Source organism: Bos grunniens, chromosome 17 (assembly GCF_055505025.1).
Source record: "Bos grunniens cultivar Pamir isolate PY7600 chromosome 17, Bosgru_T2T1.0, whole genome shotgun sequence".
Lineage (NCBI taxonomy): Eukaryota > Metazoa > Chordata > Mammalia > Artiodactyla > Bovidae > Bos > Bos grunniens.
The window spans coordinates 66,439,603-66,453,436 of record NC_141181.1 but is presented as its reverse complement, the minus strand read 5'-3'; the positions used below and the strand labels follow the sequence as shown (position 1 = coordinate 66,453,436).

At 48.3% G+C, this 13,834-nt stretch overlaps 1 protein-coding gene across 3 annotated transcripts in view; it reads right to left on the bottom strand.

Moving 5' to 3' along the window:
* The window catches only part of SEZ6L (seizure related 6 homolog like), a 192,716-nt gene that overhangs the window by 22,877 nt on the left and 156,005 nt on the right, over positions 1 to 13,834 (bottom strand). For all 3 annotated transcript variants that reach the window (XM_086346041.1, XM_086346042.1, XM_086346043.1), the window contains exons 10-12: positions 6,184 to 6,380; positions 942 to 1,136; positions 434 to 625 (exon numbers count right to left, since the gene is read on the bottom strand). In XM_086346041.1, the coding sequence (XP_086202167.1) occupies positions 434 to 625; positions 942 to 1,136; positions 6,184 to 6,380 (584 nt within the window). The remainder of the gene's footprint in view (positions 1 to 433; positions 626 to 941; positions 1,137 to 6,183; positions 6,381 to 13,834) is intronic.

The following is a 13,834-nucleotide window of genomic DNA, read 5'->3' as shown; positions in this document are numbered from 1 at the left end:
TGTGTGTGTGTGTGTATGTGTATGTGTTAGTCACTCAGTTGTGTCCGACTCTTTGGGACTCCATGGATTGTAGCCCGCCAGGCTCCTCTGTCCATGGAATTCTCCAGGTAAGAATACTGGAGTGGGCTGCCATTCCTTTCTCAGGGGATCTTCCAGAACCAGGGATCGAACCAGGGTCTCCTGCATTGCAGGCAGACTCAGCGCAGTGCCTGATAACTCACTGTAAATCTTAACCATATGATAATGTTTACCATAAATGTTGGAGTAGCAGCACCCTCAATCCTGTGAGCTGTGGTCATAGGACGGTAATCATAATAAATGCTCCCAACAGTGGGTGCTGCCTCCTCACAGCCCAGCCCTCCACCAGTAAGAAAAGGAAGCCAGCCCTCCCGGCAGGGTCCCCCGGGGGCTCAAGTCAGTGCGGAGGACTCACAAACACAGTGGGGCAGGCGAGAGGTCCAGATGGGGGTGCCGGTCTCGCGGCTGTAGCAGGTCAGGAGCGAGCTCCCCTCCAGCACGAAGCCTGGGTTGCAGGTGTACTGGATGGTGGTGCCCACCAGCAGCACGGGGTCAGAAATCAAGCGGGTCGAGTGGTCCACTTCCCCGGGGTCAGTGCAGTACATGACTGTGCGAGACAGATCAGACCAGGCGGCGTTAGGGCCACACGACCATCGGTTTGCTGAGAACTACAGAACGATCTGGAACACTTCCCCACTTAGTTTTTTCCTCATTTGAAAGACAATGCATGTGGCTGGAGAATAGGCCAGGACAAAAGAGACTTGATTTTAATTTCGCTTTTAAGAATTGGCGCTCCCGAGAAATGTTTGTGCCAGGGTCCGAGGACCCGTATGCAAGGTTGCACACTGCACCTAATGGTATTTGTAATGGAGGGATTTACCGTCTGATGACCTAAAGGGAAAAAAAGCCAAGACGGCTCTTACTTTTCTCGCAGAATGGGGGGTCGCTGCTCCAGCTGAGGTCCCACTGGCAGGTGAGGGTGTCGCTCCCCACGATGTCGTAGCCGGGGTCACACTGGTAGGTAATTCGGGCCCCCCTCACGAGCTCCGTGTGGGAAGTGGTTTTCCAGCCGTTCTGGATCTCGGGCAAATCAGAGCAGGAGTCGTTCCTCGACACCTCTTTAAAACAAAAATGTCATCCTTAGATGCGAAGGTGGCCTCTCTGTTGGGGGTTTGTTTTATGAATGTCAGAGGGAAGAGCAAATAGAAGATGAGGCCTCTGGAAATATGCAATACAACTTCTGAAACCTGGCAGGAGCTCTTAACCTGCAGGAACTCTTAACCTGCAGGAACTCTTCTAGAGGGGGCTTTTACGATGACTTTTTCCCACTGTAGATGTGCGACCTCCGGCCCCAGTCAAGCCTTCGGATGACAGCAGCTTCAGCTGACATCCTGACCACAACCTCACGAGAGATCCCAACTCAAGACCACTCAGTGTGAGCTCCTCAACTCTTGACTCACAGCAACTGTGAGGCAGTAAACATTTATGGCTAATTTGGGCATGGGGAGTCATCTGTCACATAGCAGTAGGTTGCTCCTGTCCTCAGCCTTGGGCTTCCCAGGAGGCTCAGTGGTAAGGAATCTGTCTGCCAACGCAGGAGAGACAGGTTCCATCCTGGGGTTGGGAAGATGCCCTGGAGAAGGAAATGGCAACCCACTCCAAAATTCTTGCCTGGGAAATCCCATGGACAGAGGAGCCTGGTGGGCTACAGTTCACAGGATCACAGCAGTCGGACATGACTAAGCATGCATACATGCACATGGCCTCAACCTCATCCTAAGAAATGTCCATAGATCTATGGGCTTGATGGATTAGCCACATACATTTTTTGTACTGCAGATTGAGACAAACATGTAACTATTAAGATAGAATAACTATTGGTTGCATTCTTCAGATCCCATTGCCTGCCATCAGTGAACATTAACCACACTCCAGAAAATGCTACACACAGCTTATCATCACACAGTCTTCCTCCAGAATAACTCTGTTTTCCTCCTGCCAACCTTTGTTACTAAGGTAGCAATCCAAAGCCCACCACTACGACTCTCGCTTCAGAGTGCCCACTGCACAGATTTTGAGACAAGAGCTAATTACACCATATAATTAATTTGTGGCTCTTCTGTGCTTCTGGGGGAAGCAAAGCACCTCCTCTGTCTGCGGGAAAGTCATTCTGAGAAACAAGCAATGGTTTTTCCCCGGGATTTCATCATGATTTTATTTGAGGGAAGGAGATCTCCTGGGTGTCTGCGAGAAGGAGGGGAGCGGGAAACGGCTTCCAGAATTGCCTGGTGGGGAGCAGAAGCCTCTATTTTTAGGCCTTTGAAAAATCAGCCAAGCCCTGGATTTGGGACACAGCTGCAAAAGCTCAGACTCGGATGAAAGAGGAGAAATGGGGGCAAAGACGGAATCTGCGGTCTGCCTTGTGCCAAGAGTTTTGAGACAGAACGATTTGCTTGCCTGACTTATTTTTTTGCATCTTCTTTTTTTTTTTTAAATATTTATACTTTAATTAGAGTACAATTGCTTGACAATGTCATGTTAGTTTCTGCTGTACAACAGCGTGAATCGGCTATATGCACACATATATATCCCTTCCCTCGAGAGCCTCCCTCCCGCTCCCCTCCCGCTCCCCTCCCGCCCCTCTAGGCTGTCACTGAGCACGAGTGGAGCTCCCTGTGCTAGACGGCAGCTTCCCACTAGCTGTCTATTTCACTCAGTGCTACTTGCTCCACCCGTCCCTCCCTCTCCTGCCTCAACGTGTCCACATGTCTGTTCTCTACATCTGCATGTCTGTTCCTGCCATGTGAATAGTTTCATCAGTACCTTCCTTCTAGATTCCATATATGTGTGTGCCTTTTCAGTGAGCCGACACGACTAAACATTTCCACAGGACCTCCAGTCTCCTCCAGGGCACTCATCACGTTTGCCATTGCTCAGCGCTGCCACCGTGCAGCAGAGCCTTGGCTCAAAGTGTGGCCCCACTGTCCACTCACTGGGTGACCTTGGCCCAGTCACACAACCTTCTCTTCTTCAGTTTCAGATTCAAGAGACCCCCCTGGAGACCCTGCTTCAGGAATCTACGTGTTCACCAAACATGCCAGGTGAAGGTTCTGGCATGATCTGTTCCTATGAAACTCTGTTAACTTTGCCAAACTTGCCTAGGAGGCAGATAACTTCCCTTCTAATTTTTTGTTGTTATCGTTCATTTTTTAGAAGCTGTGTGGCGCCTGTCACGTCAGTAAATATCTCTGAGCCTCACTGTCCTCAATCATAGAGTGGAGACAAGAATCATGACCCTGACTATCCCTAGAGGCAAGGTGGGAACTAATCAATGTGCAGGATGCCAGAATAACACTGATATGAGACGTATGGAGTCAGTGATTTGTTTTGACTAAGACGTGAGTGCCTACCATGTGGCAGGTGCCAGGATTTAGGGATCTGAAGTCATGGTTCCATTTTCATGGTCAAGATCAGCACGATGGTCCAATTTTTGGCAAAATATGTATTGAGTACATGCAACCACTTCCCAGTCTTATGCTCATAGCAGACATCACTAATCAATCACAGCAACTTCTTTCTTTGAGTCAAGCTGAAACCTCCCAATCCTTTTCCACACAACACTCCAGGGAGCCACAGTCATTTGATTGGAGCTAACCCACAATGTGGAGCTTATTTATTATCCTGGGATTAGAGGAATAAACACACAAGTGACCAATAACTCTTTGCAAAACACTGCTTACTCATCTCTGCTTTTTAAGTCCCTTCCCTCCCATATGCTTGGCCACAGACAATAGCAAAACATAAGAAGCAATGAGGAGACTGTGTCTTTGCTTCTGTCTGTGCAGAGAAGAATTATGGGAAGTCAGAACCATGTAGGTTCAGAGTTCCCATGGACAGTTCTGACAGCATCCAGGGCAGATAAGCCTTGGCCACCTTGCAGAGCTGGGGTCAGGCCTTGAGATCAGTCTAGGAGCTTCAGAATTCTCTAGATGACAAGAGAAACCCCCAACCCTCCCGTTTGACCCCTCTACTGGACGGGAGTTGCATCTACATCTGGTTAAATCTAGACCCAGTGTAGCAAACACCTCTCCCGTACCCATGACAGACATCACTAATCAATCATGGCACCCTTTTCCACTGACTTCAGACCTGGCTTCCTCTGAAATCAACATGGTCTTCAGGCCAGGTTCAGTTCAGGTCAGTCGCTCAGTCGTGTCCGACTCTTTGCGACCCCATGAATCGCAGCACGCCAGGCCTCCCTGTCAGGCCAGGTAGTGATGAACAATTGATTGACATCAAAATTAAATACAAGGTTTCCTCGGTGGTCCAGTGGTTGAGAATCCACCTTGTAATGCAGGGGACCCCAGTTTGATCCCTGGTCTGGGAAGATACCACATGTCGTGGAGCAACTGGGCCTGTGCGCCACAACTCCTGAAGTGGTACAGTTAGAGGCCATGCTCTGCAGTGAGAGAAGAGGCCCCAACAAGAAGCCTGTACCCCGCAGTTAGAGAGTAGCCTCTCTAGTAGCCACACCTAGAGCAAAGCCCATTTGCAGCAACAAAGACCCAGCACAGCCAAAAAAAAAAAACTGTTAAAAAAATTAAATACAGAAATTAGCTATGTATTTCTTTAATAGAAATAAGAAAAACCGGAACTGTTCTCTCTTTTTGTGTTACCTATACGAGCCAGGCTGTGCACCCCGGGGAAGCACTTGCTGGAATCCTGTGCTCATCAGGATATGGTCCTGCTATTGTCTGCTAATGGGACTCTCTCTCCCATTTTTACTAACTGGCTCAAGGGCAGGGAGAGAATTCTATTTGTTCCTGTATCCTGATGCCTTGCACAGGGCCTGGCATGAAAGTTTGTGAACCAAACTCTCTGGAAACAGAGACAATGGATTTGAAGATGAAATAAAATAATACACATAATAGTGCTGGCCAATTTCAAATTGTCACACGAATCTGAGTTTTCCGGCATCAATTAACAAGAACACCTCCTCTTCAAGATAGTGCCAAACTGAACACTGGCCGGGCTTTCTGGTCAACCTTGGGCAGCCTTGGGGAGAGTCAGATTTCCATCATCAAGCTGAATGCAATTTTGGAAGACTGACCCGGGTACCAGAGGAGACAAATGAGCAAAACCTATGACCTCATCTTCCAGGAGGGAGGGAGGTGGGGAAGAAAGGTCTAAGGAGATGGATTGAAGCTGAGTCACCAGAAACTCTCCCTCCAAAGGCAGCTGACTCCGGAGGGCACCTGGCCTGGAAAGCCTCTGCCCAGGGCATTGGCCGGTAAAGAAGGCGTGGAAAGTGGCAGCCATAACACTCTGAAGAACTCAGCACTGCAATCAAGGGTGAAAAGGCCCCCGAGACACGTAACAAAGAAGACAGACACTTGTGACTGCTTTTCTGAGAGATGCATGTAGAGCAGGGAAGGGATGGGAGTGTCCACCAGCTGGAAATAAAAAGCAGGGGACCAAGAGGGCTATTTTGAGGCATTATTCTGCCATCTTCTCTGTCTGCCAGCTTCCCAAATGAAGTCATATTCCCTGCCTCAACAACAACACCAACAAGCAAACAAAACCAAACAAATGCAGGGGACTTATTTTCAGACGCATGAAGCTCCTTAAGACAGCCAGTGGTCAGGGAAGTGGATTGCATTCTGGAGGCCAGAGAAGGTACAAAGAGAACACTTTGCATCGGCTGAATATGGGCAAATCTTCAAGCCAGTGGGAAGAACCAAAGACATGGAATCTTGTTCAGGTAAGACTACTGATGGAGATGCACTATGGCCACAGGAGGAGTTAAGTTCCTGCAAAAATCTCCAGGTCAATAACGTGTTAAGTCATGATCTACTAAGTCCTGGCGTCAACCCCGTGGAAGACGCATCACTATTTCCATTTTACAGATGACAAGAAGAGGCTCAGAGAGGTTAAGTAACTTGCCCAAGGTCACACAGCCATTGATGACAGTGCTAGGACTCGAACCCTGGTCCTTCCGATTAGAGAGCCCACCTCTTAAAAAAATGAAAAAACAATGTATATTTCCTGTGCCAATATATTAAAAAAACTCAGATAGCACCACACTCCCCAAAAGACACATCTAGAGGGAACGGTCTTGGCTTGCATCTAACACAAAGACAGACAGTAACTGGCTAAAACACTTACCGATGTAGTTCATGATGAATCCCTGGCCCTTCCCAAAGATGAGGCCGGCGGGGTCCGAGTGGAACTGGATGGTTAGGTCCGGCGTGGACGAGTACAGCTTCTGGGGGCCGCTGTTTCCCAGGTACTGTCCCAAGATGTGGGGCATGACCTCGTCACCGTCGTAGATGGTCAGGATGTCACTGTTGCTGAGGTTCAGGCTTGGGGGACAGAGAGAAGAGGAGGGGTCTTGAGAAGCCAAGTTACAGGCATTCAATAAGACTATTATTTTTTTTCAGGCAGCACTCATTCTCTCGAGATATACTATGTGGTCAGGGCCCAAGCTAAGAAGTGGGGGGTGAGGGAGCCACAGGCTGAACCTGTAAATGGCCCATGCTGGTCTTTCCTGCACGCAGGAATGGATCTGTGCATGGACTGGGCTTTTGAAGACTCATTCGTGAAATGACCATTCCTGCCGAGAGGTCACCGCAGGGCCAGCAGGTGTGCCTTCGATACCCCCGTCATTAACAACCCTTCCCTGGGGGAAGTGAGTGCTGGCCCTGAGCCCCCTGCTGGCGGTGTGACATCTTTCTCTGACGCAGAACAAGCTGACTGCTTGCTAACTATAACTTGCCTCCTCATATAAAGTGAAATGATCTTTCCACTTATTATGTGGCAAATGCCTCAAAATCAGCCAGGTTATCTATTATGTTTTGAGGATGGGACCGCGGGTGGGGTGGAGAAAGACAAAAGATTCATGGAAGATGCTCCAACCTGCCATCACTATTCATACTGGCATGGGATGACACACTTTTAAAGACCCAAACACAGGACAGTCCACTGATGAAGGACAGTTAACAATCCAGGAAGCACTTCAGTAAGGCCCAGAAACCAGGGCTATGGCAGGCGTGCTGGACAAAACTGATTTCTGATTGTAGGGACGCCAGATAATTCAGCTTTGGCTGCATCAATCAAGGCAGTCCTGATTGTGTCCCCTCCCTTCCTTGTGTCCCCTCCCTAATATTTCCAAGAATTTACTAGGTGTTAGGGCTTCCCAGGAGGCACTAGTGGTACAGAACCTGCCTGCCAGTGCAGGAGATCTAAGAGACACGGTTTTGATCCCTGGAGGACGGCATGGCGGACCACTCTAGTATTCTTGCCTGGAGAATCCTATGGACAGAGGAGACTGTGGGCTACAGTCCGTGGGGGTCACACAGAGTCAGACACAATTGGAGCAACTTAGCATGCACGCAGCATGTGGCAGGCGCTGTGTGGCGCTCAGAAAACAGGAGGAGCCGCAGAGCAGTGGTCTGTTCAGACTAGAAAGCCAGGGATTGCGGCAGGAGTTATCATCGTAAGTGCAGAGAAGGGAGTCTAACGTAGATGGGGCGCAGCATGGAAGCCTCCCTGGAGGAGGTGGCACTTGCTCAGGACCCAAAAGAAAGAGAAGGGGACCACAAGGCAGGTGTGCAGGAGAGGCAGAGAGGGCAGTGCCCGTGGCAGAGGGAGAAAGGGAGAAGGGTCACGGCTTCCAAAGGGGCACACCTGGCGGCCCCTGTGCCCAGCTTTGGGAACAGATGTGGGAATGGAGACTAGGCCACGAAGGATTTAGAGAGCCAAGTTTAGGTCCTCTGGGTGTCACCTTGCAGGGGATGGAAGACATGAAAGGATATTAAACAGGAGCATCCTGACGGACTAACTCACTGCCAGAGGAGAGGCGTTCCAGGAAACGGCCTTCAGTGAAGTTCTGGGAACTGATGCAGGATGATGACGCCTCCCCCCACCAAGCTTCATCCAACGCCCAAGGGCAGTGTTTGCTGCCACTCTGGGAGCGGGGAGGAGATAAGAAAACTGCCCCTGGTGGTGCTTCGAGGAGTAAGAACAAAGCGACACAAACACAAGGCCCGCCGCTGAAGGTCTGCTTCCAGCAGGCAGGGGGTGCGCGGCATCCTCCATCCCTCATGTCTAGTTGCTCCAACGAGTGGCTTTGGGAGATTCCAACTGCCCCCACACCCTCCATCAGCTTCCCCTGCACCACTCCTCAGAATATCCTCTCCTGAAAAAAAGGTCTGCGCTTGCTTTGCACACAGGGCTTTAAGACTAAGTTCCCAGACTCTGCCTATCCCCTGCCAGTTTCCAACTAAATGACAACCTCTAAACCCCTATTACATTGACATTCAGGAGTCACTACCTTCTTCTGCATACAGTAGGTGCCCAGTAGATGCTATGCTATGAAACAGCCTGCCGGAGAGTCTATTTGGCAACAGAAATAGTAGGGTTAATGTCAGCTTTTGGACTATGGAAGAGCCTCTTAACTCTAAGTACCATGAAACATCAATGGCTCATGAAAGCGCTGGAGCAGGCCAGTATGAAACGCAGCAGAGTGGAGACGTTTGTTCCATAAGCCGACTTCACAGCCAATTCGCTGCAACAGTGGTTTGCAGACATGCATGACTTCACTTTATTCTATCATTCATTTCAATGATCTCAGTGCAGCAGAAGCATCTTCTAGGGTGCAAACACCTTTCATTTGAAAACCCAAGAGCAACTGTCTGTTCTTTCTAAAATAGGAAGGAACAGTGCTCTGAGAAGAGCACACAGCCTTGGGAATCAGAAAGGTCTGGTTTGATTCCTGTTTCGACACTTTGATGGAGGGCTTGTGGTTTTTCTGAAGTTCCTTGCCTATGAATTGGGCTTACCATTTCCAGTCTGTGTCATGGGCTTTCAGAGTGATATAAGGGATGCAGGAGATCTGGGATCAGATTCTAGGTTCACTGATAGCACCTGGGCAGAATGTTATGTCATGTTGTAATGTTATTATGGGCATCATCACCATCCCCATCATCATCACCACCATCATCATCACCAACACCACCACAACCATTATCATCACCATCAACACCATCATGACCACAACCATCATCACCACCATCATCAACATCACCACAAACATCAACACCACCACTACCATCACCACCACCACAAAAATCATCATCATTATCATCATGACCATTATAATCATCACCACCACCACCACCATCATCCCGATCATCAACACCACCACCACCATCACCACCATCCCGATCATCATCACCACCACCAACACCATCACTACCACCACCATTATCATCACCACCATCATGACCATCACCACCACCACCACCATCATCACCATCATCAACACCACCACCACCATTATTATCACCACCACCACCACCATCACCACCATCCCGATCATCATCACCACCACCAACACCATCACTACCACCATCATTATCATCACCACCATCATGACCATCATCACCACCACCATCATGACCATCATCAACACCACCACCATCATCACCATCATTACCATCATCAACACCACCACCATCATCACCATCATGACCATCAACACCACCACCATCATCACCATCATGACCATCATCAACACCACCACCATATTGACCATCATCAACACCACCACCATCATGATCATCATTACCATCATCAACACTACTGCCATCATCAACACCACCACCATCACAATCCCCACTTTGATGCTTACCAAGAAAACAGTAATGATAAAAATTAGCCTGGAGCTGCTGCCTTGCTGGGGGCAGAACAAAGGAAGAAAGGGGAGGTACTGGGAGTGAGCCGCCCATCACTGGCAAGAACAGAGATGTTTCCCAGGTCTGGATGTGAACCCTGATGAAGGCAGCCCCTGTGCATCTCCTTAAAAATGGTCCCACCCTGAAAGGGCAATAGAATCCAGCAGAGGGCAAGGTCCAGACCATCCAGGCTGCTGCTGTTCAGTCACTTCAGTTGTGTCCGACTCTGTGTGACCCCATAGACGGCAGCCTACCAGGCTCCCCCGTCCCTGGGATTCTCCAGGCAAGAACACTGGAGTGGGTTGCCATTGCCTTCTCCAATGCATGAAAGTGAAAAGTGAAAGGGAAGTCGCTCAGTCATGTCTGACTCTTAGCGACCCCATGGACTGCAGCCCACCAGGCTCCTCCATCCATGGGATTTTCCAGGCAAGAGTACTGGAGTGGGGTGCCATTGCCTTCTCTGCCAATATCAAATACGCTCTATAAGAGCAAGGAAAAAAGATTAGCACTCTATACCTTCCATAGTGTAACAGGGTGGTGACGTTTGGCTGTCCTGTGAGAAAGAAACAGCCCAGAGCCCCTTTCTCATTGCAGAATTCCAAGCCCAAGAAGACCTGTAGAGGGAGGGGTGAGCTTTTACAACAAATAATCTTTACAGCTATATGATTATTAGACTCAACTACACTTGTTGTGACCAGAAGACCCATGAGAACAAAGCTTTCAGCCAGAGAAGCAAAACAATGGAGAAGGTGTATGAAGGATAGTGGGAGAAAGAATAAAGGTACTTTCTCCTGTATCCTTCTTGTTCAGTCGCTCAGTTGTGTCTGACTCTTTGCGACCCTGTGGACTGCAGCACACCAGGCTTCCCTGTCCTTCTGGATCCATCTTTTTGAGAGGCTGGTTCCAATGATATACACAAATGCTGGTAATTGATTTTCCCTCCTGATCCAAAGATGAGCCTGTGTTTTTGCTTGCCTATTCAGCTGTGTTTGATACACTGAGTTCATCCAGGGTCCCTGCCGCTGGGCCACCCCCCAGCAATCGAGAGGGAAATGCAGAGACTTAACGGCGGGCAGATTGGCCACAGGGCAGAGCAGGGCTTTCAGCAGGGGATAGAAGAGAGATGTCAGCTAGATACAATCTGAGGAGGCGCCGAGAAATCAGGATGTCAGTTTGACTCCAGTGCCAACGGGAGATGGAGAGGTGCTGGCAGGCAGGCGGGTTTGATCTGACTGGAATTGGGTGTAGCAGGTCCCCCGCAGGGAGGATTCCACGGGAAGACAGAGCTCCCCACGGCCAGCCCCCGCCTGTGCCAGCCCCCCTTAGCTGTCAGAGGGAAAGGCTTTCCTTGGGCGCAGGGGTCTTGAGCTCTTGCCGGAAGATCGCGGCCTCTGCGTCTCCTTCGACACAACAAGCCATCTCTTTCTCCTTAGTCTCTGCCATTGGCTTTTCTCCATCTTTCAGCTGGATTGTGGGGCGATCTGAAGGCTTACTGACTCCGTCCTACCCTGGCTCCCACCCCTCTCCCAGCAGCGGTCAGGTAAATCCTTCCCAAACACAAACCTGGACGCCTTCCCTCAACAGTTCAGTAGAGGAGCAGACGAGGTCTATTCACCCAATGGAATCTTATTCAACCATGAAAAGTGTCTGGGGACAAGACCTCACTTAGCATTTAAGTGACGCTACTGGCTCAGTATTACCCATTCAAACAGCAACCCCACAAACTAAGACATATTACCATTTCCTCACAGAGAAGGAAACTGAAGGTCAGCCAGGAGAAGCCATCTGCCTAAGGTCACATATGTGGTCACATATGATCCACACCTTGGATCAAACCTATGTCTGTCAGAGCAAAAGCCCAAGATAGGAACCACTGTTTCATACAACATCCCATGAAATTCCCACACAGATGTGCCCCCAAAGTGTACCCAGACAAGGACCTATTGTATAGCATGGGGAACTATATTCAATATTTTGTAATAATCTATAAGGGAAAATAATCTGAAAAAAACACTTATAACTGAATCAACTTGCTGTATGCCCGAAACACATACAACACTGTAAATCAACAACACTTCAATAAAAACAAGAAAGAAAAAGTATGCTCAGGTTCAGTCTTATCTCAGAAAATGCAAATTAAAAATTACAAATAAAACTTGCAGAATGAGGAAACCTTGTTTCACTGTTCCCTGCATCCCAATATGCCTTTGGTTCACATGCTGTCATGACTAGAGTTCATTTGAATATTTCTTCTTTCTACAGACTCCCCATGTAAAAAATATTTTGTCTCCCAAACATTTTACATTTCTTGGTCACAAATTTGTTTCATCTTGTTGCTGATGGCATATAACAGAGTATGTGATAAAGTCAGTGTTAAACTGACTACTTGGTCTGGGTGATTTTATTTCAGTAGAATGAGATTTGTTACAATTTTGCAAATATTTTAAGAGTCTGGAAAAGATGCTTAAGAAACGGATATAGCGTTTGCCTCGATGGAGGGGGCTGTTTGCTGGGGAAGGGTGGGAAACTTTCATAGTAGACCCTTCTGTACCTTTGGGGTTTGAATCATGTGGGTATTTTATCTCTTCACAAAGGATAAAACCAGCCCGAGGGACCCTCATCATAGCTTCCACAAGGGTCTAGAAAGCCAAAGAGGTGAAGATAGAATGTAAATTTGAATCTGACATATATTAGCAAGTGTACTTCCTCTTGACCAGCAGAGGGCAGTGTGCACTTAAGCAAGACACAGGCATCTCTTTCCCCTGCAGGGCAACCCCATCTCCCCATCCTTACTCCAACAAACCAGGACCCTGCAAGTGGGGAGAAGGTGGTAGGGGAGCTTTGTAACCGCTGAGCTGTAGTTAATATTCCACAGAAGGCGCAGAAAGAAATGACGAGCAAGCCACCTTGCTTCTCTTACTCCTTTCCTAACAAACATCTGACCTTTGCTTAGCAATCTCGCCTTTAAAAGCCTCTCCTGAGTAGTATTCACAAGACGATTTGCGGTAGACAAACATCTTTGGAAATGTCTAATGGTTATGTATTTATTTAAATGTGAATTAGAAAAATATATAAATATATGGTTTGCACATCAAACTTCTCATTTCATGGACATTATCTTGCTTAGAGGAAGTCAAGTGAAAAAGGCAAGCCAATTTAAGGAGGGAAATAAAAAGCAGCTGGTAATAGAATTGGGCTGTGGAAATAGCAAAAATTAGCCCACAGAATTCCACTCCGTTTTTCAGCCTTTCAGGACTTCCATGGGGTCCACGGGGCAGGGGAGGGGCGGGCAGCCCACCTCTGCTGTCTCAAACATCTTTGGACACCAGATCCTTTGCAGCCTCAAGACCTGCCTTAGCCAGGCTGGTCCTCTAATCTGGAATGGCTCTCCTCTCCTCTCTGCCTGACGTCATTTTATAGGTCCCTCTGCGCTTCCTACACCCTCCTGCATCTATGGCCGTATGATAGCTAGCCAAGGCTTTCAGAAGGCTCCCTCAGAGCCAGGAGCTGTTCTTAGCACTTCACACGCACCCTTTCATTTTATCCTCAGATGAACTCTCCAAGAAGCATCATTCTTACCCATTCCACAGATAAGCAAACTGAGGCACCCAGAGGTGAAGAAACACGCTGAAGCTCACAGCTGGTCATATGGGAGAGCCGTGTAGTTATAAGGCATGATTCTAGCACTGAACCGTGGGACTCTACCTGCCTATGTCAGCTCTCATACCAGGCTGCGAGCTCCCTGAAGGGACATGCCCAAGCTCAGGGCTTCATAAAGGTGAAATAAATGATGAATGATGGTGAATTTATTTCTGCTTTTTCCAGGTGAGCAAACTGAGGCTCAGAGGGATTTAATGACTTTCTCAAGAAAACACCACCTTGCAATCAAGGCAGGACCTCCACCGGACCACAGAGATGGGTGATTAAATACACCATTGACTTTAAATAAGGGAAAGAGGAGCAGAACCCATAAATGCAGTTGTAAGTGCAATAAAACTTCTATAAAACACGTTTTTTCTGAAGGCCTTAAGAAAAAGACTTGTTTAGAATTCTTTTGTATCCGTTCTCTCTTCATATCCCCT